This window comes from Halichoerus grypus, chromosome 10 (genome assembly GCF_964656455.1).
Source record: "Halichoerus grypus chromosome 10, mHalGry1.hap1.1, whole genome shotgun sequence".
Lineage (NCBI taxonomy): Eukaryota > Metazoa > Chordata > Mammalia > Carnivora > Phocidae > Halichoerus > Halichoerus grypus.
Genome location: NC_135721.1, coordinates 23942533 through 23969858, shown reverse-complemented (window position 1 = coordinate 23969858; position 27326 = coordinate 23942533). Strand labels below are relative to the sequence as shown.

The window sequence follows — 27326 nt, the reverse complement described above, 5'->3', positions numbered from 1 at the left end:
TTGAAATCTAAGTCTCTGGGGGTAGAATCCAGGTAGTTGTACTTTTATTTTTTTTTTTTTTTAAGATTTTATTTATTTATTTGACAGAGAGAGACATAGCGAGAGAGGGAACACAAGCAAGGGGAATCGGAGAGGGAGAAGCAGGCTTCCCGCTGAGCAGGGAGCCTGATGCGGGGCTTGATCCCAGGACCCTGGGATCGAGCCTGATGCGGGGCTTGATCCCAGGACCCTGAGATCATGACCTGAGCCGAAGGCAGACGCTTAACGACTGAGCCACCCAGGCGCCCCCAGGTAGTTGTACTTTTAAAAAGCTTTCCTGGTGATTCCGATATGCATCCAGGGTTGAGAACCACTAGCACAGAAGGGAAGGCTGTTTTCATTCAGCCAGGTGACAAAAACCCATGGATGGGCTCACCCTGGAAGGGCCACCAGGCAAGATGCGTACAGAACCTCACTTGGATCGCCTCCTGACTCCGCCTCCCATGCAATTTGCATCTCAGTGCTGTGTTCGTGCAGTTCCAGCAGAGGTGGAAGAAAAGAAGGAAACCAGACCAGAGTGGAAAGCATTTTCAAACTTTATTTACAACTGTCACAGTGACAAAAAGTAGTTCGGAAAAAAAAATGCTAGTTTCTCCCTGAGCCTCAAAAAAGAACAGATAGAAGTTACAGGAGGTTCATCTTACAACAGGCATTTTTACTGAAATACTAGGGTTGTTTTTGTTTTTTTTTTAATACGATCAGTTAGAAATACACACAAGTTACTTAAAAAAAAAAAATAGGAGGCCAGACAGGAGCTCAGCCACTTGTCCAAGAGTGGCTGGGTCCCTCCCACAGGCTCGCTGCTGCAGGGCCTGACTCGAGTTGTCAGCCCCCGGCCTGCTCAGACTCCAAAGGGTCATACAAAGGTGTCTAGTGACCAGCAAAATAATAAGTCACCCCCATAAACACACATATACACAAAGTAGATTTGTTATGCAGTTTACAAGCACGTTCCCATCACACGGCAAGACCAGGACAGATGAGAGGGACACAGAAACACAGGATTTTAAAAGGCAAGACCCCATCCACGAAGGGAGGCAGGTGCGGGCTGAGACATGCTGCTGTGAGGGAATGAGGAAGGAGGGAGGACTCTCTGCAGCCCGAACAGAACCAGCGGGAGCACGAGAGAGACGCCCTGGCGGAACAGGCTGCGGGCCTCTCCCACTGCCAAGGAGCTGGAAGAAGTTATTGCCATTGGTGTGTGTAACACAAGCGGACAACACAGGGGGAGGGAGCGGGGGGCGGGGGGGAGGAGGGGTGAGCGTCAGCTTCCCAGAACCAAATCCTGCTGAGATGTCAACTGCACACCCTCATCCTGCCCCAGCTCCCCGGAACCACACTAACCTTGAGGTATTAAATACAGCTCTATGCATAAGTCCCAAACTGGGGTCAACCCACACCCACTGGGGAGCGGCCAGGGTGCTTCTGTTGGCCCAGGTCAGCCTCCAGGAGGATCTTGAGCTCACCTCTTGGCTGCACACTCGCGCCGTGAGCGAGAGAAGGTTTGAAGAGTGTGTCTTGCAACCTGCTGCTCCAGATGGTTCTTAACTCTAAGAAGCTCTAAGTCCAAGGCTAGCTTTCTTGTGCACCTGTGCCCTTACAGGGGACAGGTGAGAGGTGGGGAGGGATGAGGACCCATGCCCAGTGCTCCCTCACCGTGCCACCCACCCCCCCACGTCCGGAGCGCAAGGAGAAGCCAGGAGATGGCATGACACCTTCAGTTTCCAACTTGATCCCCAGGCTGCTGTAGGAGAGCCCTGTTAGCCCCATCTGCTAATTCCCAGATTTGGGACCGCCATTAAAGCTCACCTCCCCAACAAGAAACAGAAAGAGTCTCCTCTGCACTCAGCTCCCACCAGAAAAACGGGCCAGGAGCCCACATGGGAGTGGGTGCGGCCGCTGGTCAGGCTGGGAACTGCCCCTGCCTGACTGCTCCGCCCAGGGGCTGCAGAGGTGATGCCAGGGAGAAGGAGGGCGGCCTGGTAGAGCCAGAGCTCTGTGCCTCTGCTCAGAATAGAGCAAGCCTGGGGGAGCAGGGGGGAGGGAGCTTCGTGTCCAAGCGTCCACCTCGGTCCTCCCACAAGGGTGGGAAGTGCTCCCGCCACTCCCGAAGGGCCGGGGGAGGGCAAAAGGATAAATCAGGAGAGAGAAGCTCAAGAGTGCTGCCTCTTAAGAAACCTCCAGAACCTGTCACAGCTGGAGCAGAGGGTGGGGGAGGGGCAGGGAGTCCTTCTTTCCCACGCTTGCCTCCAGCCGGCTTTGCAGGCGGCCAGTTTCTACTGCTCTTCTTTGCCAGCCTCCCGTGAACAGACCAACACAGCTGAAATAAAAACAAAGGCTGGTGGTGGGCAGAGCTGGAGAGAGAGAGGAACGCGTTGTTTTCGGATGCCCGCGGGCGGGCAACTTCCTGGCTACACTCCTCTGCTCGCTGCTTCCTTTCAAACGGTGTATTTTCTCTTCCCATCTCCTGTCTCCCGTTTGTTCTCTTACCCTGAATGTTCCCTGCTCGCGATGCACATCTCCCTCCCCCGCCCCCCCAGAGCCCACTGGAATCCCACGGCTGCCTCTAGCCCGCGCAGGTTCAGATACCGATCTCAAAGATGCACCACTTCCCCGCACCCCCCACCCCTGCTCTAAGCAGCTTCCTTTCTCAGAAGGCCTTGCAAATTGTCGCAGAGGGCTCCACTGCCCAGCACATTTCAAAAAAAGAAAAGAAAAGAAAAGAAAACCAGCTCGGTGATTTGCAGGTGCAAAACGGAAGCCATCATTTGACATTTTCAGAACTATTGTGGCTCACTCCCTTCTTCCATCACAATGGGAAAGAACACAGTTCAGGGACAGATGCCGTCTGGTGTAGCCCCCGAGGGAGTCGACAGGGACTCTATTGCTCCTTGTTGTCTTTCTCTGTCTCTTCACAGTTGTCCTGCTCATCCTCCTGGACCAAGAACTCCTCGGGGGGCCACCGGAGCTCCCCGCTCTCCACCTCGCCCTCCGTGGGCTCCACCACGATGGAGGGCAGGCGGTCTTTGAGCTTGCAGCAGCGGTCGAAGTCTGACGGGTCGGGGAAGATCTGAAAGAAAAGCAGAGCGAGTCCCGGTCACCTACAGTACAGGAAAAGAGAAATCCCGTTCCTCTACTGCACATACACGTGGAGAACTGAGCCCCGCCTGAGTGCCAGCACCCATGCCAGGCTCTCGGGACACCGGGAGGGAGCCCTAAGGCGGGAGCCAGGGAGCACATTCTGGGGCCACCCAGGAAACCGTCCCTCGGCAGACTTTAATCCTGAAGCTGCAAGTGTTCAGGGCAGTGCCCCTAAATTTGTGGTGTTGCTCTGTTCATACCTTTTCTTGTCTTTTATTTTCAGATAAAAGAACTTAAAATCATGTGATCCACAGTAGGCCACACCTGCCTGCAGGCAGCACGTCACCCCGGCAGCCCAAAGCACGTCACAGGTACCTTAGCACTGGCTGCCTCCCAGGGCAACCACCAGCGCCTAGTCCCAGGTGCTTTACACATATCCTTTGAACCCATACGGTCGTGCTGAAAACACCTGCTGCTAATACTATCTTAAAGACTCCCAGGTTTGAAGAAGGAGGTGGCCCAAACTATACAGCCTGGAAATGAGTGGTGGAGGAATGAGATTCAAACCCAGGTCCATCTGAGCCCCGTGCCCATGCCCCGATAACACCCCGCCCCTCACATGGATGGGTCCTGATCTCGCTGCGACTATAAAGTCAAGGCCAAATCAGGGTTGATCAGGGACATTTGCTGGCGTGGCCCCAGTCACAGGCAAGCCACGAACAGAATTCTAGGCTCCTTTTTCACCTGTGAGCAGCTCTTGGCTCCTTGACGGTTCTATACCTGGAAGTCTCTTCAGAGTCCCGTCAATGAGGCTTCTTTTTTTAATGCCTACTGTGTGTCCTGCCCAGCACTGGGAGAAACCCCGCACCAGGCCATGAGGGGCTTTGCGGATTCCCTGTGCACACCGTGCCCTGTGACTGCAGCTGACCCAATTCTTGGCCCAGCAGCTTAAGTACTTAATCCGATGGGCTGCTGGTCCCTTGCCATCCGCAGCCCTCGGTGACACACCCAAGACCCGGAGAGAGGAGCCTCTGTCCGGGACACTGAGGCTCACAGAACACAGACGTTGAGAGCCACATGGCGTCCTCAAGGCTATCTCTTCCAATCTCTCCATTTGGTAGATGAGGAAACCAAGGGCCAGAGGGGACAAGGGACTTGCTCAAGGTCACACAGCTTAATGGCAAGAGAAAGGAAAGCAAAAATCGGGAGTGGGTGGAGACACATTTGCAGAGGGCCTGGGCCAGATCAAGACAGTCCCCCAGCAACAGGCAAGTGTCCTGTATTCTCAGGAGGGAGAAGAAATGCTCTCCTACAAACTCAGGGCTTCCCAGCTCCTGTGGTGCCCAATCTCACGGCACCCCAGCCCCAAGCAGTGCTGGCTCGGTCACAGGCCACGTCACAGGCCACGTGGGGCTTTCGGGAATCACAGGGCCTCAACAAAACCTCCCCAATCCCTGGGGCGCCTGGGTGGCTCAGTCATTAAGCATCTGCCCTCGACTCAGGTCATGGTCCCAGGGTCCTGGGATCCAGTCCTGCATCGGGCTCCCTGCTCAGAGGGAAGCCTGCTTCTCCCTCTCCCACTCCCCCTGCTTGTGCTCTCTCTCTCTCGCTGTGTCTCTGTCAAATAAATAAAATCTTTAAAAAAAAAAAACCTCCCCAATCCCTGCAGACAAGTGATTATTAACCATTTATCCAATAAAGCCCTATTGCTGGGGATTAAGCCTTAAGCCAGCTGCACAACCAGGCATCATTAAAGACTTAACAGGCTCATAAAAAGTATGGTAATGGCAGCCAGGAGGAAAACAAGCCAGAGGAGGGGCCAGACGAGTTGGGGAGAAAGGAGGCATGGGGAGAGGGACCCCCACTCCAGCCTTTCTCTTCCTGATGCAGCCGACCCCACGGTTCCGCACTGGGACCGTGCTGTGCACACACAGCCGATGTGCCGAGCAGGGCAAGTGGTCTCTTTGGGCCCCTCCTCACTGCCCTCACCTGGAGCTGGAGGCCCTGCATGGGGGTGAAACACAGGTGCCTTCCATGCATGGGCTTTGCGAGCAAGCAAGGGGAAATCCAGCAAGTGGAAAGCACACTACAGTTTGCAAAGCTCTTTTGGATGTCACCTAATGTCGGCCTGACCACGCCCAAGGAGCAGTGAGATCCTTGGCTCTGACGGACACATGTAAGAGCCAGGATTCAAACCTAGATCTGCTGTTTTCAGTGCCTGTGCCTTTTGAAAAGTGAATGGATGCCCATTTTACAGACTGCAAACTGACCAGGGAGGGTGGGCAAGACTCTGGGCTTCAACTGCCCATCCAGCTTAGGTGCCAGGATGACCTCTGGGCAGCTCAATCTAGAAGGTGAGCTTCCCAGTCTAGACAGTTCTTCTAAATCTTCAGGACCTGAGACAGAGCTATGAAATATCAAAAGGAGACGGACACCTGGATCAGTGCAGACCTGGGCCCCTGCATTTACCCTCTGACCTACCTGTGACGTCCCAGCAACTGGATTCTAATTATGATCACCCGAGCCAAGGCAGAGCGGAAGGGACAAGACACAGAGAGGCCAGGTGCAAGAGAAGGGGGAGGAGCACGGTGGGAGTGGAGAGCGTGTAATTTTGTTTCAGGCTGGGAATAGGCCTTTAACTAAAATTAGGGGGGAAAGATGTTAAAAAGATGATGGTGGGGGCGCCTGGGTGGCTCAGTCGGTTAAGCGTCTGCCTTCGGCTCAGGTCATGATCCCAGAGTCCTGGGATCGAGCCCCGCATCGGGCTCCCTGCCCAGCGGAAAGCCTGCTTCTCCCTTTCCCACTCCCCCTGCTTGTGTTCCCTCTCTTGCTGTGTCTCTCTCTGTCAAATAAATAAACAAAATCTTAAAAAAAAAAAAAAAAAGATGATGGTGGTGATGGAAGAGAAGTCAGGCAAATTTGCTGGGTAGAATCTCAACCTTCACAATAATCCTATTAAGTATGTAGTAGTGTGAGCCCTATTCTATAGAGGGGGACACTGAAGCACAGAGAAAGCAAGTGACTTACTCAAGGTAACACAGCTAGGAAGTGGCTGCATGGGGACCTGAACTCAGACCTGTAGGACTTCAAATAAGCTGTTCATTTGATAACACATTGTGTAGAGCCACAGACCCCAGATTCTCACTGTGTCTTTGACGTCACTTCCGTAACCCCGATCAAGTCCTCCTAACTGCCCGTGACTCAGTTTCTCCTTTTGAAAAGCAAAGTGACCTTCCTGTCTCACTAGATGGGTACAAGTTCTTGGCAAACACAAAGATGAGGACATATGCTGAATTAAAATTGGAATGTCCTGGGTGCCTGGGTGGCTCAGTCGTTAAGCGTCTGCCTTCGGCTCAGGTCATGATCCCAGGGTCCTGGGATCGAGTCCCACATGGGGCTCCCTGCTCGGCGGGAAGCCTGCTTCTTGTCCCACTCCCCCTGTTTGTGTTCCTGCTCTCGCTATCTCTGTCTCTGTCAAATAAATAAAATCTTTAAAAAATAAAATAAAATAAAATTGGAATGTCCTCTTTGGAGCTGTTTCAACAAGACGACAGTCAGTAAGTATTCAATCTCCAAGCAAGAGGTGGTAATACTCACATGGTAACTAAAATAACTCCAAACAATGCCTTGCATACCAGGAGCTGCACAGTTAAGTCTTTTAAGTTGTTGGGGGAAGTCTGAGCAGTGAACTTCTGATACTGCTCAGTTGCCAGAGAACTTTGCTCCCTGAATTGCTCAAAGCAGGTGCCATTAAAAAAAAATTTTTTTTTTCCTTTACAAAGCCTGCTCACTGCACTTAAAAAAAAAAAATCACTATAATAATCTCACCTTTCCAGCAAAGACTTTATTTTTTTATCAAATAATGCCAATTTATGCCTCTGAAAATTGTAGCTCTCTCCAAAGCCAAACAACATGCACTCAGAACCAATCAGCTCCTCATTTCCTCACATGCAGACAGAAAGCCTTGCACAGTGTTGCTGAGCATTCTGCCGGCACAGTCTTATCTCCAACAGCTGCTTAAGAGGCTGACCCTAAGGAGGTTGAGATTTTTCCACTAAGTCATGCTTTTTAATCATCTAGGCAGCAGAAAAATGAGAGGTTGCAACTGCAGTGTGACGGGGTAGGGAAGGCGGTGGAAAAAAGGACTCGAGTCGGACTTGCCAAGCACATGACAGGTAGGGCTGGGGCGGTAGGCCAGCCTGGCATGCTGTTTGCCTGCAGGAGCTGGCAGGGAATAAAGAACCACCCCTGCTCCAAAGAGAAACTGCTTCTGGTTAAACCTCTTACTCCAATGTGCACCTTCTCTCTGGACTGGGGAAGGGGGAAAAAAAAAATCCTTTTCTCTTCCCTCTGCAGCAAAGACTCCTTTCCAAGAGGTCCAGAATGGAAAATGGGAGGCTCTGAGAAGCATTTCCCACCCTAAGCCCCACAGAGGGCAGGGAAGATCTAGAAGCATCCATCCCCAGCTTTGATTCTCTCAGCCCTGCCCTTCCCTCCTTCTGCCAACACTGGACTCCACATCCAGCTACCCAGCTGTCACACTCGGCTGCCACGGCTGATGGCTTGGATGAAGCTCATAGACACCCAGCTCCTTCCTTTGCAAATGGAGTGAAGTCTTGAAGATCACACACACGGTCCCGGCTGGGTCCTGCACGTCCCACTGTGTAGGAACGGCAGGCGTGCAAACTTGGCGCTCGTGAATCTTACAGAGGACACTTCTTCAGAGGCCTCCTTTGCCGGGTGGCCTCTAATCCCAACAGGCCCTGACATTTTGGGAACTCACATGGGTTCACTTGAAAGGTCGAGGGAGCTTTAGGACCTTCTCTGAGGAAGAAATGCTCTGTGAGATGAACCGTGGACGCCAAAATACTGGCATTTCTGGCTGTGTAGATTAGAGCTGTCCACTGGAACTTTCTGTGATGGTGGAAATGTTCTCTAGCTGCACAAGGCCACATACGGCTATTGAGCCCTCGAAATGAGGTTAAATTGTTAAATTTTCTTTTAGTAATGTAAATTTATCTGATATGTGTAAATATAATATAAATTTAAATGTAAACAGTTGCATGTGGCTAGTGGCTGGTGCAGCGGGCAGTGCAAACATTAATAATTAAATATGAGGACCATGAAAGCAGGGTTGTCCAGGAAAACGGCTCAGGAGGTTTGGTTGATGGGCCAACGTGGGCAGCCTCACAGCAGAAGTCTGGGGTTGGGGGGTGAGGAATTAGTCAGAAGGCTTTTTGCTTAAGTATAAGAGTTGCTGGTCAGTCAGCTCCCATTTCACCCACGGAGGGGGGACTGAAAGGTAATATCAGATCTCCAAAGGCCTGAAATTTGGGGGCCTAGCTATCAACTGTCTGCCTCTAAGCCAGGTGACCTAAACCTCGCTGCCTCTGCGGTGGGGAGAGGAGAGATGTCTGGCACCTGGGATGGAAAATGTGAGCAATTCTGGGTGAAGCAGCCCTCCCCTGAGTGCACGCATCCCTCAGCCATCATTCCTGACAAACAACTCAAGCTGGCCACAAAGAGGGCCGAGGGCTCAGCAAAGAGCCGAGAGATGCTAATAGGGAAAGCGGACACCAGCGGGAGCAGGAGATGAAAGGTGGCAAACTGGACACACAAAGGGCTCATTACCAGCTCTGCAAGCTGAGACCTCCGGAGCGTGGGCATCTTGCTCCTCTTTGCTGGGCTCTAACAGAAGGATGAGGTGTGCTGGGGTGGGGTGGAGAGGGGAGGTAGGGCAGAGGGCCTGAGGTGAATCACCAGGCAGTCCCCAAGGCGCTGAGAGGGATCTGCCTCTGCACACAAAATCATGCAGTGAGCCTCGCCCCTCTCTGGTTCCAGAGGGGGAATAATCAACCTCAAACCTGCAACGGAAATTCCCACTCCCACTGGTGGTAGACCAGGAGTCTGAAAAATTGGGCTTTTACTTTACCCCTGTGTCTTATTATCTCTGTGACCTTGATCAAGTCGTTTTAACTTCTCTGAGCTTCAGTTGCCTCCTGAGTGAAACAAGGAAGGGATTTCTTCTACTTTATAGTATTGTTGGAAGGATTACATGCTCCTGCATGTTGAGTGCCACATAGTACCCAAGGGGCTCGAAGCCGTGGTGGCCCATTTCCCTCCTGTCTTCATCTATAGATTGGGATTAATGTTAATCCCCATCTCATAGGGCTTTGGGGAGAATCAAACACAGGTATGTGTGAACATGTTCTGTAAACTTTAAATTCCTAATGATGGTTCTTATTAGGTAAAACTGGGGTCCCCAAGGAGCATTTAGAGTGAGGGACTGAAAAGTCAATAGTCCCAACGGCTTGGGCCAGGAGCAAGTGAGCAGCACTCCTGGGCTTGCACTCAACAATTCTAGACCAGGTTCTTTGGAGAAATGGGTTTGACTTCACTTCTCTCCCAGTGTTTCTGTTTTTCCAGGGCATGGGTTAGGCCAGGCAGAACAAAAGCCACTGTCTTGTCCAGATCCTGGTCTTCAGTGCAAGCCCCTGCAGCTAGCGATCTTCCCATTATGCACCTCCACACCCCCACCCCCCAGCCCACTCCAGGGGCCTGCTGCCCAGGCCATCAGACCCCTCCTGCCCCTCAGCTTCCCAACGTCTGGGTTTCTTATTTTTCCTGCAGAACAACAATGGATTGGCCTTGTGTGTTTATTCCTTCCTAGGAGGGGCTGGTTTCTAACAATGGGCAGATCTCTACCAGCATCCTGCTCTGCCAAGGGCTGAACGAATGAGCAGCAGCTAATCCAAACGAAAAGTCACCCTGCTTTTTGTCCCCTAACAACATGTGAAGGCAAGGAATATATATGTTCTTCGAAATACTTGCCTCCTGCTATTTCATCATCATCATCATAGCTATTTGCATTTTACTGACTTTTCAAAGTGAAATGTTGGTTAGTAAGAACAAAAAGAATTAGAGCAAACGGCAGAGTAGCTCCTAACTGGATTCAGGAAGAACAGTCTCATCTCCAGTCGGATGCCAGTCACCTCACTCTCCATCCCTGACGCTCTCACTCTGCTCAAATCCCCCTGGCCTGGGGCTCTGGAATATCCACCTCACCCCTTCCTACCCTTCTCTGGTGTCTCTAATCCTATAGGAGACTTGAGGAGAGATTTAAGGCTTTGTAACAACTGTTGGATCTCCTTCCTTTGGATTAAAGATGCTTAAGCCTCCAGCCCTGAAACTTAAAAGAAAAGGAAATCCTCTAGATAAACACCATCCTTCATAAACATCTCTCAAACACACACCCATCCTGCAGGTCAAGAGTTCCAAATTCCAATTAATTAGCACTAATTGCTACTGATAACTCTGGGCCCAGTGAGCTGATGGGGCTTTTGGAAGGTTAAAGAACATTTCTTAAAACTCTCTAGGGCAGTGAGAGAAAGACTGCAGTTATCTGGCATAGATGATTTCAAATACCCACATCCTATTGACTATATTATCATTGCCCTTTAGAAAGAAGACATGCCTCCCAGTCACCTCTGGGCCGCTGCGGATGACAGATCCCTTTCTCCATCCTCCTCCACTGGAACTAACCAAATGTCCCACAGCCATACCTCGTCTCAGAAAGCCCAGAATGGCACGGCTGCCATTTCCAACCATTCTCTCGTTCTTTGTTTTGGAGACAAAAATCTTGAATGTGTGGCCTAGTCCCACAGCCTTCCCACCCTTGTCTGGAATCCCCTTCCTGACCCCTTCCACGTGGCTTCCAAACACATTCCTGCATGGAAACAACTCTTTCAAGTCTCTGAGGACAGCCTTACAGGCCTGCCCCATGGCCTTTGCTCAGCTTTCACTCATCACCACTTCTGCAACACCCCACCAGGCCATCCGGCCTGCTTCAGGCGTCATGGTCTCTCCTGATTCTTATGCCCCTGCCCTGGCTCATCTGACCCATCTACCTTCATCTTCCCTGTGCCCTCCCTAGACTAGGTGTCATCCTAGGCTTCTCTTCAGACTCAGCTTCCTGGCTTCACTGGTCCATCACAGGCGGAGGATTCCCCAATCTACAGCGGCACTTCCCCCTTCCCACCTCCCATGATGGATGACATCCATCATCTCCAACTCACCTTGTCCCAAACTGGGGTCATCAGCTAATAGACCCACCTTTCTTTAAGTTAAAAACATTGTTTCCCTCTCCCAAATAGGAATCCTTGCTTGACAGTAGGTGCTAGAAGAGAGGCCTGGAGAATTCAGTTGATCACAGCTACAGTGTTGAGGCTACAACACTGAAACGAACAGGGCTGTATATCTAGAAGCGGTCTACACTAGCAGGGAGGTGATGGCCCTGCTGTCCTCTGATCACACATAGTCTTCCTGTTCGGTCTAGAGCAGCGCTTCTCAAAGCTCAGATCCCAAGCTCCTCTCATGGAAGAAGTGCCCACGGAGATAAAATACTTTCTAAATAATACGAAGATGTCATTTGCCTGTCCCCCTGCGCTAACACTTGCACTATGGCACGCACAGCACCGGTGGGGGAAATTGCTGGCCCCTTGGCAAGAATTAATGAATGCTGCAGCAGCAAACTGTCCTGGTGGTCATTACGTTCTTTGCCACCTCACACAATTTAAAAAAAAAAAAAAAAAAAAAAAGGACCTAATATCCTTGATAAAGCAGTCAAAATGAATTTTTGTTAAATACTGACTCTTAAGTACATGTTGTTTTAGTGTTGTATGTGATAAAGCGGAAAGCCAGCAGACAGCACTCTGCTGCATCTCGAAGTCCCATTGTAATCTCGAGAAAAAGCACTCATGTGACTGAGTCGTCAGCTGAACTAGCCACTTTTCCCGCGGAACACCGTTTTTACTTGAAAACGTGTCTGCCCAACAAAGCATGGTTGTTTTGACTTGGGTGTTTGGGGGACATGTCCTCAAAAGTGAACAAAACAAGCACGTCACTTCGTGGAAAATGACTAACAATATTTGTTCCCAATGATAAAAATCAAACTTTCAAGCATAAATCGTATCAGCCACCATAAACTTGTCCACTCTCTAATACTTGAAGGCTTTCTTTTTTTTTTTTTTTAAGATTTTATTTATTGGGGCGCCTGGGTGGCTCAGTCGTTAAGCGTCTGCCTTCGGCTCAGGTCATGATCCCGGGGTCCTGGGATCGAGCCCCGCATCGGGCTCCCTGCTCCGCGGGAAGCCTGCTTCTCCCTCTCCCACTCCCCCTGCTTGTGTTCCCTCTCTTGCTGTGTCTCTCTCTCTCTGTCAAATAAATAAATAAAATCTTTAAAAAAAAAAAAAAAAAAAAGATTTTATTTATTTATTTGACAGAGAGAGAGAGAGAGCGTGCACACACAAGCCGGGGGAGCTGCAGAGGGAGAGGGAGAAGCAGGCTCCCCGCTGAGCAAGGAGCCCGATGCGGGGCTTGATCCCAGGACCCCGGGATCATGACCTGAGCTGAAGGCAGATGTTTAACCGACTGAGCCACCCAGGTGCCCCACTTGAAGGCTTTCTAATGAGACTGGTAAAGGCACGAATAAATGTGACTTTCTGATGTTTTATGATGCAATGTGTCCATATTTGGAAGATCTATCTTACTCAGTGAACATGTATTTTCCAAATGATCAACACACCACATTACAAAACCAAACATGGGCAAAAGACGCATTCGAAGTGCCAGACAGACTGCTGGATTTGAATGAAGAGCACAAAAACCCCATTGATAAGGTTTCAGATTCCACGTTGCTGCTAACCTTTAAGAAACTACCACTTGTTGAGTTTTGGTGAAATAGCAAAGAAAAATATCTGAATAAGGCTATGAAGATATTTCTTCCTTTTCTTAACTTTTCTAACAGATCTTGCATGGGCCAGATTGTCTTCATTGACTTCAACCAACACGTATGGCAACAAACTGAATGCAGAAGCAGATATGAGAGTCTAACCATTTTCTGTTAAGCCAGATATTAAACAAATTTGCAAAAAAAAATATGAAACAATGCTTTTCTTCTCACTAAACTTTGGTTTGGGTTTGGTTTTGAAAACATATTTATCTTTATTAAAAACTGTTATTTAGGGGCACCTGGGTGGCTCAGTCGTTAAGCATCTGCCTTCAGCTCATGTCATGATCCCAGGGTCCTGGGATCAAGCCCCGCATCGGGCTCCCTGCTCGGTGGGAAGCCTGCTTCTCCCTCTCCCACTCCCCCTGCTTGTGTTCCCTCTCTCACTGTGTCTCTCTCTGTCAAATAAATAAATAAAATCTTTAAAAAAAATAAAAAATAAATTAAAAAAATAAAATTGTTATTTGTATTAACATGTAATGGTTTTACTGTTATTTTAAAGGGATTAAAACATGAAAATTTTAAACACTCCATTTTAATATCAAAAGACATAACCCACATAAACAAATATCTCTGGGGGTCCTAAATAATTTTTAAAGAATGTGAAAGGGGCTGAGATCAAAACATTTGAGAACTGCTGCCCTAGAGAAAAAAACACCCTCCAGAGGATGACCACATTAAGTCAAGGTTGACGGAAGGTATGTTTTAAGACTGGGAAAGATCTGAGGGGAATATAAAGTTGCCTTCAACAGCTAGAAGGCTGACATGAGGAAAAGAGAGCAGATTTTTTAAACTCCAGTGGGCGGATCTAGGATCAGGATAGAGGATTTCACCTCATTATACAACATTCTAACAAAAATGATAGAATCCACTCTCTCCCGTATAGATGGGGAAATCGAGGCCAAAAAGAAGGGATGTGAGTTTCCTGAGGTGACAGAGGTAGGAGCAAAGCCAAGATTAGAAACCAGTTATCCAGATTTGTAGCCCATAAGCCCATGTGCTGAGAGGTTCTGAAATTCACGTCCCTGATTATGTCCAAAGAACACCTACGTGACCCAATGCCACCCTCCTGTCACGTGCACTCCCACATCTGAGATGCCCTAGTGCCAGTTTGAGTCCACCCATTTGTCTACTCTCTAAAAGAATCTGGAAAAACCCTGTGTCCTTCCACATGTTTTTAAATTGACATCTAAAACTTCTGATATATTACAAACATTAACATTTTAAAATAGAACTTTTATACCACTCTTTTAAATGCACCCAATGCCTTATAAATACCAAAGCAACTTGGTATCAACCATCACCCATGAAAAAACTCACACACAGGGCGCCTGGGTGGCTCAGTTGGTTAAGCATCTGCCTTTGGTTCAGGCATGATCCCAGGGTCCTGGGATGGAGCCCCATGTCTGGCTCCCCGCTCCACGGGGAGTCTGCTTCTCCCTCTGCCTCTGCCCTTCCCCCCCACCCCGCCCCCGGCCCCCAGCTCATGCTCTCTCTCTAATAAATAAATAAAATCTTTAAAAAAAATAAACTCATACACAAGCTCTAAAATCTTATTCTTTTCTCTGCTTGAAACTGTATCTCCATCCTACTGTTCATTAGAATTTTAATGTTTTTAGTTATTAGCTTTTTTCATACTTCTCTGCAATAAAGAGACATATTTATTATATAAATGGATAGTTAGTATTTTTATGTCAAATGACCCTAAGGCCTGTTACCAACAACAACAAATCTGGATTGGCTCCTGGCAGCTATGTATGTAACTGATCAATCAACATACCACAAGTAATTGTTACACACAAAGGTAATCTTTTTTATTGGTTTCTCCATGTGATAGATAGGCGGGATTTATGGAGCTTCCTAGGCAGTAACATGTTGAATGGCCCATTTGTTTGGTGCCCCTATGGTTTCTACACCCTGGGGAAGTCACCTTAAAAGACTCAGCAGGGCAAGAAGCAAGGGGGAGGAGGGCAAGCTTGACAGGAAGGTAGGCAAAGAAACTGGGGAAGCCCAGCTTCAGGAAATGGGATTTTAGCAAAGCAACACAAGGAGGCTGAAGATGTGGAACTAGGTTTCCCGAAAATGCTCTCTGCTGTCACATCCCTTGGAAAGTTTCTGTGAACCCCAGGGGCAGCTGTCCGCTGGTTTTAACACTCTGTTAAAACATCAAGTAGTATATACATGGAGCATCATTAAGAAGTAATTTGGCATGAGAACCCCTAATCTTAGGCTGCCAAGGAAAACAGCCAGGAAGGATCCTCATGCTTCAACTGCCACATGTGAGGGGCAAATGACCAAAGAAATACAGAAATCATGATTTAGTGTTAGCTGATCTTTAAGAATGCTTTCATCTAAGAGGAAAACCAGAGTCGAAGAAAAGAAATTCCTTCATGATAACAATAGTGATGCCAACCTCAGGAAGTTGGATACCATGGTAATTACGCCTTCATGTCCACAACCACAGTATGGCTCAATTATCTTTTTTCTTTACTCACTTGTTTAAAACATATAAAAATGAAACTCTATATCACTACAGAGATGGAAAACTAGTATTACTTGTCATAGGTAGTAACCATAAAAATATACCACCATTTCTAAAGCTTGTGTAATACCTGAACAGACTTTGTAAACCACCAGGAGTCTGTGGACCCTACTGGAACATTGGCTTGGAGCGTTTATTTGTTGCAAAGAACCTGAGGCTTGCACAGTTGTTGGGTAAAAGGCCCCTGAGTTCTGGGCCCAAAACTTCTATTATGCTCAGATCTACTTCTAAGAGCCCAGTCCATCCTGGATTCCAGGGAAGCCATATTTCTAAACCATGACCAGTCCACGAGCCAGACCTGGAACCTCGGAAGAGCAGGATGGCTTAGGGGACTACATTTGCATCTCTCCAAACTTCATGGGTCTCCAGGCGGAGGTGACTTCACTGGTCTTCCTCAAGGTCACATGGTGTTCCGATGTCATTAATAGAATAAAGGAGACAAGTAGGGCAATCGCCGACCCATATGCATCTGTAATCCCGAGTGTGTCATTATACCCATGAAGGGACAAAAACATGATCACCAGCTATTTTGCAATGCTGGCTAGATGCTGCCTAAACATCATTAGTTGTTATCATCTCTGCTCAAAATAAGCAATTAACAAACTAGAAGATGTACAACATCTCCTAAACACTCTGAAATAAACCACCTTCCTGACTCTAGCCACAGAGCTCTTTCATGATCTCATGTCGATAGCTTTTACACCCCTGAAATTCTATGTGCTAGAGCTCTCCATGACAGGAGCTTCTATTTTGATAAACTTTTCTATTCGTTTTCTGTCTTTAAGGTAATATATAATCAAGAGGCTTAATGATATTGAATCTCTTTGAATTAGTAATTGTACTTCCAAGAACTTATTCCAAGGAAAGAAATCAGGTCTGTGCAGATATTTATGTAAAATGATATTCAGAGCAGTGTTGTTTGCAGGAACAAAATATGCCACAACCTAAATATTCAGCAGTAATAAGTGGCACGTAACAAAATGAAATGCCTTTTTACAAAGAAAAACAAATGGACATAGTCACAAAATTATAGTCAGTGAAAAAAAAAATTCACTAGAGCATACACATATTTATCCCAATTTTATTTTTTTAAACATAAATGCATACAAAAATACTAGAAGTAAACATACCAAAATATTTCAGTGATAGAAATATGGATGGGTTTTTTTTGTATTTTAAATTATTCTAAATTTCTAGAAGGAATAAGTATTACCTTTATACATATAACACCCACCCACCCACACACACACACAAACTCACACACTTAACAACTTTTGACTTAGAAACTCTGTCCTACGACTCGACTCTGAGGAAATTGTATCAACTATGGACAGAGATTGATTATATTATATAAAGATTATATATATTATATATAAAGATATATAAAGATTGATATGTAAATTATTACATTATTTATAAGAGGGAAAATGGATATAATCTAAAAGTTTTCAACAACTGGGGAACAGTAAAAAGAATCATGTCATCACTTTAGGATCTAACATTGTACACTTATTAAAAATGCTGGCTTTGAAGCATTTTTAAAGTAAGTTGTCATGATGTGATGCTCATAACCTACACACTGGTAAGTAAAAAAAAAGCAGACCACAGCTCTGTGATTTTGGCTATGTGAAAACATTAAGGGCGCTGGAAAAGAAAGGAAAAGCTGCTAAAACGTGAATAGCTGTGACGTGGGCATGGTGAGATCACGGTCATTTAGAAAACAAAAAGGTTAAAGAAAATTAAAATTCCATCACGGGCAGAGGTTACTTTTAAAATTTGAGAAGTAAGCATGAGAACAATAAAATACATACTTTATCAGTGAAAATATGAAATTACTGGAGAGGGGGGGAAAGGAAGAGAAAATTTTCCTATCATCTCAACACTCCAATCTAAGACAACCCCTATTAACATTCCACCAGCTGCCCTTTGGTCATAAGTGAGTGTGTGAGTGTGTGTACGTGTGTGCACGTGCATGCACGTGTGGGTGTTCATGGGAGTGTCTGCAAATGTGTGTGTGATGAGTACATGAGTCTTAGCAGGCAGCTCGGGCTCTGTCCACAGAGATCAGTGTGTGAGCTCGGTGCTGCCCACACGCCTTGGGCTAATAGTGACCTCCTAAATTAGAGCTTGTACACAGGGCTGTGTCTGGAAAAACACATTCAGGAATTGGGGAAAGCCAAGGATGCTTCTCAGATCCAGGGTGGACGAGTGTTCTACAAAGTAAAGGCAGGAGGTGAGTTCACGGTATACTATTAATTCTGTCTGGGAACCACCTTCAGATTCAAGTTAGGATAAGGTCAGACCTAGAAGCCAACCACCTCTGAACTGAGATTTGTGAATGCCCTTCGCGCTCCGGCCAATTCTACTTCAGGTGAGAGATCCAGAACCTTCCTTCCCACTGGCTCCAGTAAAATTTGTGGCTGAGAAACAAGTAGTCAATGCTGCTTCAGCTCAATGCTTGGGTGCCTCTTCTCTACAGTTTACCTCAAAAAGGAGCTTCTGACAGTGCAGGGCAGCTAATTCTAGCAGTCAGGGGGCCAAAGGAGCTCCTAAACTTCCCTTAAATTCAAAATGCTAGCTGCACGATAGTCTGGAGAAACTTCTGGCAAATTTTAATTTGTTTCTAAGACAGGTCTGTGCAATAAGGGGCCTCCCCCAGCTGACGAATGAAACCGCAGACACAGGATCTGATCAAGAATCCTCCTGGGGTGGGCTCAGGGACCAGAGAAGGGCAGGTGGGGAGGCCAGAGGCAGCAGAGGCGGTCCAGCACCTCTGAACTGGAAAGGAGTGAAGGCCTGACAACTCTGAGCCCCATGTGAATGAGGGCCTGTTTTCATATCCTCCGAGGATTATTTCAGGACTTGGACCTGAAAGATCATTTCAGGACATTCACTAGACACCCAGGAATAGCTCTTGGCTCTGGTCACAAGATTCGCCACCCAAACTCAACCCTTTCCCCAACGGTACAATCCTTTCTATTCAACTTGCAAGACTGGGCTGATGTCAAGAAGATGCTGATCCTATAAAAATCTCTGCTGTGGGATGGCCACAGTAGAGGGATAGTTCTCCGTGCAGGAAAGGGAGAGGGGAAGGGGCCAATGGATCACCCCGCGCTCCTTGCGCCGCTCTGTGCAGGACGCGGGGGCCTGCGCCGCAGGGACAGAGAGCAGCCTAAGACACAGCCCCTGCTCAGGGCAGTGAGGAACACACCAGCCGTGGAGAGGCGTCAGGCCGCACACAGGCCCTTTGAGAGAAGGCTGGGCTGCTCGGTTCTAGCGTGCAACACGGTGGCCAGGAAAGTGAAGAAAGCTTGTTCTCTCCCTGGCCGTGTGACAGACTCACTGTTGTGACCACAGTGTGTGTGCTGGGGGGAGGGGAGGGGGGACCCAGGGGGACGATTCCAGCCTTCTGCAGGCCCTCACCCCCGGGGGCACTCCAAAACAGTGAACATGATGTTTGTGTCAAGGCTTTGGGCCTAAGAAGGAAGGTGCCGGGTCCCTCATACAAAGTAGAGCTGATCTGAACAAGGTAGGCACTGACTCAAAAAGAGGCAGTGTGTGTCGACACAAACCCACCCAAAAACGAGGCGCTCCTTGGGCTTTGGCCCCAGGCGGCCCGAACTGCCTGTTTTGCCTCACATTATTATGAGTTGTACCAAGGAGGGAGCGGAGTGGAGGGGGTGGGAGAGGAGAAAGAAAACTTGCTGTGATTCCAGTAACATGTCGTGTCCATAGCTGGACGTGTCCTGCCAAATGCTCTGCAATTTTAGCTTTATTTCCCTCCAGGGACAACTGAGGCTTTTTAAGTCTGGTGTTGTGAAAGATGATTTCCTAGGGACCACGGGACTTCCGTGAGGCCACGCAGCAGAGCCTCCAAAACTCTTGCAAACATGTGGGGTACCACAACTGGGGGTCACCACAAGGAGGAAGAGACAGAGGCGGTGGATGGATTCCACCTGTAATGGCCCCCTGAGCAAGGCTTGTGGGGGATGGAGGCAGAGACGATGAGGAACTTGAACCGAGGGAGGAAGCTCCACCCATCAGGTATTTACTTCAACACGTTCATTTGGACGGGTGGGAACACACAGGGGGGGCCAGGCTCAGGGGGTCTTCCTAAAGAAAGGCTCCACACAGAGAGGGTTTCTGAACCGCTGCTGACTTAGAGATTAACAAGAGCCTGTTCACTGAGACGGGATTTGCTGCTTCTGATAAAGGGAAGCAGCAGGAGGAGGGTGGAGAGAGCCCGCTGCTGTTGGGCCTGGCAGACAGAGGAGACTGAGAGATCCCCGTCCAGGGAGAGGCGAGCTCTCAGCCAGCCTAGTGCTTTACCCCCGTCCTGAATGCCGAGCTACCACTCAGGCTCTCAGACTGCAAGAAGCAAATGACAGAACTGTGGCAAGAGGTCAGCATCCCCCCCCCCCCCCCCCCGTCTCAACTCTCCCTCCTCCCTACAGTGCAAAAGCCAGGCTCTCCCTCCCTCTGGTCTTAGGAAGCGAAGGAAAGGATGCAGGGAAGTCCTGAGCTCTGCGGATCAAAGGGAAGGCACAGGACACGGAAGACTGTGGTGTGTGAAGAGTGAGCTCCTTCTGGTTTATAGTGCATCCTCCCCGGCTTCCCTGAGGGGAGCTCGCTGCCTGTCGGACTGGGGATGGATGTCAGGTGGTAGGAGTCTGTGACCAAGCCCAGCATAGGGAATTCAAGGGGCAGCCAGTCAGAGACACGCAAGCTGATCAGAGAAGAATTTAAAGAGCCTCGGGAAGGACAGAGCTATCAGATCTTGGTCCCGATGCTTGAGAAGGGGCAATTTTAAATGAAAACCAAGGAGCCATACCTCTATCTAGAACTTAGCGAGGGTGGTAAGATTGCAGAAGGCTCCCAGGCCGTGCTGGGGCAAGGCAGGTAGGAAGGCCAGAGCGCCGAGAGCCCTTGGGTCGGGGCAAGGCCAGCGTCTCCAGACAAAGGCGAAGGACCCTTCCCCGCACAGGACCCAGGCCGGGTCAGCTGCACCATGAAAGGAGACCCCATCAGAGAGGCACTCCAAAATGCTACATACTTAGAGCCCCTGGATCCAATGGAGGGCCCCGCAAGGCAGCCACTGACCTGCTTCCTTGAGTTGGGGCCAAGTAAGAAGGTGTAGGTGGCAGCCGTCCAGTGCCACGGGTGGGGGCACCATGGGAGGCCCACGAATGCAGTGAGGGGAGGGAGCCAAAGCCATCGAGGACCTAAATGTCCTCATGGCTCACTCAGCCCCAGTGAACCAGCCACTCCTCGCAGCCTGCCCAGAATGTACTCAGACTTTCGGGTAACCATTTACCCACCCACCCAGCAAGGTGCCATAATTCATGCCAAGTGCGTGTGCAAACAAGGAGTTCCCATATCGAGCTGACTCTCTGAATAAATGTTAAGATGAAACAAGGCACTGGATCTGTTGATTTTTATAGATGCTCACAAAACGACACTAACTCCTAAGCATGAAAGGTAGGTCTTACCTGAATTTTCCAGGGGATAAAGATATTTATCTGAAGCCTTGGTAGGCCTGAACAGAGGAGACCCCTTAAAAACCCTAAAGTAGAAGTGAAGATGGCCAGCTTTTGGATCAGGAGATTCAACCTCACCGAAACAACCACCATTCACTTGGCAACTGCTCTGGAAAGACCTAGAGCCAGCATGCATCTTGGGCTGGGGAGGCTGATGGGCACAAAGAGGGAAAGAAGGCATCCCCTGCCCTCAGAGACTTGGGCAGGACCCATATCCTCAAAGCGCAGGGCAGCATCATTTCAGAGAACAAATGCCACAGGTGTTGCAAGAAGAAAGGTCACATCTGGGGCAGAGAAGTTAGGAAAGCTTCATTCTTGGGTAGGTCTGGAAGGTGGGGGAATGATTGACGAAGTCCAGCGTGCCTATCTATTTTACAACCTTGTCTCAAGGTCAAATCACAAGCCTGAGATCCTATTTCATCTGCCAAGTCGGGATTGATGTCTCCTTCCCACTTTCAGTTCCTTGGAAAAGCAGGGCCTGGTAAAAGCCATGTACTATTATTACCCTCAGGAAGGATGCCAAGAACAGAGTTCTGAGATGTCCCGCCCCAGATCTAAGCCCAGCCCGAGCATGCACAGAGGATGGGCTTCGGCCAGTGCCGTCCCAGAGCTCTGGTGGGAATGTGTTTAATTGCATGACACTAGCTCTGAGTGGGCCCAGAGGATATGGGTCATATGACAATTGTCAGATCAGCTGGCTGCAGAGCCCTGCAGCTGGTATAAACAGGGGCAAGCCAGGGGGGTATCTGGGCGTGCAACAAAATTAGAGATGGAGGTGCTCTCTCCCAGTCCTAATATTCTCTCAGGGCCCAGCCCCAGTCTGACCGGCCAAGCCTTCTCATGGCCATCCGTACCTGGACTGACCATGGCTTTGTGTCGCTGCCCCAGACTGCCTGTGTTCTGGGTATTACGCCCATGTTGCTTTCCCATGGGAGCCCTGGGCCCTCTGCAGAGTGCCCACCGCAGCAAGTGCCCAGGAAAAATGATGCTCTCCCCTTTCTCTTCATCAGGCAACCAGAGGACCTTTCCGAAATCTGGTGACAAGAGTGCTTTGAAGTTCTAGGTAAGATATTTTGGAAGTGGACAGTAGCCCCCACCCGGGCAGCAGGAAGAGATTTCCTGAGGGGCCGTGGGAACCGGGCTCTCAGGCCAGCACCACTAGGAGAAAGTTAGGGCTCTTTCATCAGGCGGCATCATGACATCTAGGGAGCCCAAAGGCGTTTTGATTTCCCACTGGCCGCTGCAACCCCAAGTCAGCCTTCCTCCCCCCGCGCTGCAGCCCCTTCCACCCCTTCACCTGTCCTGGCCCTCACTCGGGCAGGGTGGCCCGAAGACGGAGAAAACAGCGCTGTAGGATGTGGCCCCTTGATCCTGGGACATGTTCAAAAGAATGTAAAAAGCACACACAAGATGTACTGACGACTGTGTTTGGAAGGGTTCTGTGATGGAATGCTAAAACCCAGAACTGAGAGAAAATCTCACCTGTAACCACAAAGAGATTCGGTCTGATTCAGTGGCTTGGAAACTGGTATCCAAAAACACCCTCGCTGGGGGGCCAGGAAACTTCTACCCTCCCACAGGCTGTGGGGCCTTCGATGGTCTCTCTCAGACCCACTCTGGGGGTGGAGGGTAGAAAACCAACCAGGAAAGGGTATCCCCCTCACTTCCTTCATCTCCTCAGGCGACATGAATACTTCTTTCCAGCCAGCTAAAGGGGCTTGGCCAGACCCTGACACTGAACAGAGGGGCCTTCTTGAGCCTCCCAGTCCGAGGTGACTCTGCTGTCACCCACCAAGTTACCTTACACGAACTCAGCTTTCATCTCAGCTCTTTGATCAACCCCTTCCCCATCACATGCCCGCAGCTCCCTATTTGTTTCTTGCTTTACAAAATAAATGCCCTGGAATGGTTCTACAGAATGACTAGCCAGAGCAAGTCTAGATTCTAAGCAAGAACCAGCTCCAGGTGCAGACCCATGACATATCAGAAGAGCAAGGCTTTGGAGTTTGGGTCTACTACGGTCTGAGCCTGTTCCTTTGTCTGTTAAACAGAGCAAGAACTCCCACCTCAGAGCTATGGTCAAGAGTAAATGAGTAACATTTGTAAAGTGCATGGCTCACAGCAGACATTCATTTCGTATCTGCTGAATGGGCCCATCACACCCCTTTCGTCTTCCCCAGGCCACACACCCTTTGTACACAATTTCCCTAGCTCCAAGGTCTTCCCTGAAAAATAGACTCCTTCCTCTCCCACAGTAATAACCTCGGAACTCTCCCGTTCACGCCCCCAGAGATATCAAGCTGCTGTGTAGCCCGCTGGGGGCAGCAGGTGAGTGCATAGCAGGGAGGAAGAGCACTGTGTTAGGAATCTGAAGGTCACACTTAGGGCACTTTTTGAGGTCTTCATGTATTTAACATCCATCACGCAGGATGATCTCTAATCTAGACGCCGGAAATCTGATAGCTTGCCTTTGGGGAAAGGTCTCCTCAATTCTAAGTACTTTGAACATGAACTCTGGTGGCCTCAGTGGGTCGACCATCCACCTGAGGAAGAAAGCAGCGTTTGACACAGATGTTCTTCCACCCGATCACCTTTCCCGTAAGCTACCCTTCACGGTGGTGTTTCTCCTGCCAAGGCACGGCCGTGAAGGGAAGTGCTGGTCTGAACCGACGGCACAAATCACGTCCCCCCCTCGTTGCTGTGAATGTGCGAGTCCACAGCAGCCGGGATGACTAAGGAATGACTTCGGCTCATGCCTACTGAACCCTTACTGTGTCCCAGGCACCATGAATGCCTTCTACCCAGCATCTCATCAAGTTGAATCTTTACCACAATCCTCTGAGGTAAGGACTATTGTTGCCCCATTTTACAGATGAAGAAACTGAGGCTTACTGGCATGAGGGGACTTTCCCAAGGTCACATAGCTGTTCCAAGTGGCACTGGGACACAGAACCACATCTGCCTCCAACCCCAGCAAGAGTCACCAGGCTCCAAAGAGCCGGAGGGAACCCAGGACAGAACTCACCTGATAGGAAAGGCCATCCTTTCGGGGGTTGAGGCCAATCTCCTCCATGGATGGGGTGTTCATCATCACTTCAGTCATCTCGGCAGATCGCAGATAGTCGGGGCTGCCAAGAAACCCAGACCAAAAGTCAACAAACACACACACTTTCACATTCCTATCCTTGGTGCTTTCTGCTTTTAGATCAGGGGACTGTCTGGAGGCAGGATGAGAGGTGTTCAAAACAGAACTCACAGAAAAACAAGCTCACACCCTGAGGAAGTGCCTTATAAGCCCAGGGCATCGGGGCCCTCAGCCTCAGCCAACAAAGCCCTGAAACTGCCTGAAAACCGCTCTGGCAAACCTCTCTTTCCTCCTCTCCTGTACAAGTCCCCACTGGCACAGAGCACTCTGGATTTTCTTTGTGATAGTGACAGAACTAGAAAAAAACCCAAACAGTAGGTAGCTGAGTCCATCTGTCTATATTAAAACCAATTCAACCCGTCTCTAGGGGAACTGCATATTATTATTACATAATGATAACAGGTCAACCTCAGGGAAACCAAGTCCAATAATGCTGCCTTCCCAAATTCCTCTCTCTCTTCCTCTCTCTCTGGTGTTCCTTTTTGCAAAATGTCCCACTTAAAGCCCCAAGGGGTCAGCTTTCTGCAGCCTTCACATCTGCCATCCAACCCCCTTCTCTAGTCCAGCCACAGCAGCTGCAAGCTCACAGCTTGAAAAACATCCCCTGGATTAAAAGCCTTAAGGATGCCCGGACTCTGATTGCAGAGGAAATTTCCAGAGGAGCCAAGCTGGCCCACCAATGGCTGACATGTGAAAGTGCTTTGTACTCTGTAAGCAGGATACAAATGTTCCATTATCCTCACTCAAACCACGGGCACATACAGGGTCCCGAATGCATAATGCCAAATAGTACATACCAGTCAGTGCACTCCCGACACAACACCCAATATTTTCACCATCATGCCTTTACACAGTTACAAAATAAATAAATGTCGGCAAGGCTTTAGACGGACTACATCTAAGGAAACAGGGGTTTCCTTAGATTCTTCTTCACTTCATCATTACTACACAGAGTAGAAACAGCATTGGATTTGGAAACAGAAGCATTAGGTCTGGTCCAGGCTCTGCCACTCAAGAGCTGTGTGATCTGGAACAAGTAATATAACCTCTCTGAGCCACAGGTGCCCTGTTTCTTACCATGATGCCAATAATGCATATATCACACTTACGCTAAATGGCTCATCTCTGGGGTGGAAAAACCGTTGCAAGCTATGAAGAGCTAATCAACTATAAAATAATTCCCAATTATTTTATTTCCCTTAATTTCTCAGGGGATAATAACCCTGATGGGCCCTAACACCCACCTTGGCAAGTTTTGAGTGGCCAGGGGCACAAAGCCTCCAGCAGCCTTCGAAGTCTCACCCACATGGCACCTGGCTGCTCACACACCAGGGAGGTGGGAGGGGAGCGGCGCCCCTAAGGAGGGGGTACGCAAGCCTCACGGGTGGGGGAATTTTTACTTTGTTCTGAGAGTTCATTTCTCTAAACAGAGCCAGGGTGGGGGAGGAGAGACAGAAGATGCTGGGCTTCCGGGCAAGGGTTAGGGTCAGGAAGGGGGGGGGAGGGGACTCCAAAGGCGGATTCATCCCGGGTCCTGGAAAGGCTGCCGCCGACCCCCAAAGAAACGGGCCCACGGGGCTCTCGCCAGGCTCTTCGCCTGGTGTAGGGGCGCTCGCTGCTCGCTCCGGGCTGCGGCGCGGGCCCCAAAAGTTGAAGCGAGAAGCAGGAACTTCCCGGTTCCTGGGCTGAGCAGGACAGCGCGCAGTTGGAACCCGCGGGTCCGGCCCGCCGTGCCCGCACCTGAGGGCGCCCTTCCGCGCCGTCAGTGCTCCCCCGCGGCCGCTCCTCCTCTTCCCGGGCGCAGGAAGGAAGCGGCAGCCGGCGCGGCCGGGGGCCTCGCTCCGCAACCAGCGCGGCGCCCGCGGCGCATCCCTCCCGGCCCAGATCCCGGGTCCGTGCGAACGTCCTCCGCCCCCCCGGCCCGGCCCCGGATTCTTCCCGGCGGGTGAGAGCGGCTCCCCGGCCCCAGCCCGGGCCCCCACAAAGGCGCATCGGGTTTTGAGGAGGAATGAGATCGAGAGGGCGCAGCTTGTGCTTGTGCTGCTGCTTGTGGCTTTCATCAGGTTCCGTGTGGGGAGAGCGTTTTTCCCCACCCCTCGAAGCTCTGCAAAAGCCGCCGCTGCACCAGCTCAGCCCCGCTGCTGCCGGCCTCGACGCGGAGACTTGCATGCAAACAAAAAGAAAAAGGGGAGGGGCCGGGGCAGAGCAGGAGCCCCCTGCGCCAGCCGGGGCGCGTGCCTCCTGCAGCCCTCCGCATTGGGGGTTCTATTAGCGGGATTCAGGCTTGATCCCTGGTTCTCCCCCCACCCCACCACCAGCACATACACACCCTCCCAGCCGTCACTTAAGTGAGGGCTTCGAGTTCACTCCCTTTGTCTGGATGCTCTCGGCACCACCGGCCCCCACCCCCACCTTTGCAACCTTGACGTTGACTCTGGCACGGGCTGGGGCGGCGGGTGAGTGCCGGCGCCCGCGCCGCCTGCTGCCCTCGCACCCGAGCCCGCAGGAGCGGGCGCCCGGGCCCCGCAGCCAGGGCCGCGAGACGGATGCCCGCCGAGGGCGCAGGATACTCACCAGTGAATGGGGAAATACACAGACATGAAGTCCGAGGGGAGGCTGACCCACGCCCTTGTGATTTAAAAACGGCCACCGCGTCCCGAGTAAGGATGTCAGGGGCGCAGACAGGCGCGGCAGGCGGCGGAGTGCGGGCACTAGGCGTTCGCCGGTCCGCCTTCCGGAGACAGCCCCGCTGCCAGCTGCGTCGGCAGAGCACACGGAGCTCTCGGTTCCCCACCGAGCCCGCGGCCCCACAAAGAGCCCGGGAAGCTGTATTTATAGGGGCGGGGGCGGGGCTCGGCCGCGGGTGGCCCCGCCCCCCTCTCGCCCACTCCTGGAATAACGTCACCAAAATCATGAATGGCTTCAGCGCTCGCAGCTCCTGCCGGCGGCGGCTCGGGGGCGCGCTCGGCTCAGCTCCCCGAAGGCCGTGGTTTGCTTCCAGCCGGGCTCCCTCCCCAAGACTCACACACGCAGACACGCGCGTGGACACACGCACGCGCGCGCACACACGCACGCACCAGTTCAATGTCAACGCCTCTTCCTGACGACAAACCCGCCCGCGTCCGCGGCCCCCTCCTTGCACACATCCCTGGGCACTCGGGGCGGAGGATCGTGGGCTTGAGGAGGGCGCTGGAC

The 27326-nt window shown here is 50.3% G+C and overlaps 1 protein-coding gene across 1 annotated transcript; it reads right to left on the bottom strand.

The window, feature by feature from the left end:
* Positions 1–557: 557 nt before the first annotated feature.
* LBH (LBH regulator of Wnt signaling pathway) lies at positions 558–26956 on the bottom strand. Its single transcript, XM_036075812.2, has 3 exons — positions 26706–26956; positions 24012–24114; positions 558–3109 (listed from the first exon to the last, which is right to left on the bottom strand). Exons 1-3 carry the CDS (start codon positions 26729–26731, stop codon positions 2921–2923), a joined length of 318 nt encoding a protein of 105 aa, XP_035931705.1. The 5' UTR covers positions 26732–26956; the 3' UTR covers positions 558–2920.
* Positions 26957–27326: the final 370 nt, after the last annotated feature.

Bases quoted from the DNA above. Each gene is read 5' to 3' on its own strand.
- LBH (XM_036075812.2), bottom strand. From the start codon at position 26,731: ATGTCTGTGTATTTCCCCATTCACTG. The intron at 24,115-26,705 runs GTGAGTATCCTG...GTTTCTTGGCAG, and splicing joins GTGTATTTCCCCATTCACTG to CCCCGACTATCTGCGATCTG. The intron at 3,110-24,011 runs GTGAGTTCTGTC...CTTTTCTTTCAG, and splicing joins AGGATGGCCTTTCCTATCAG to ATCTTCCCCGACCCGTCAGA.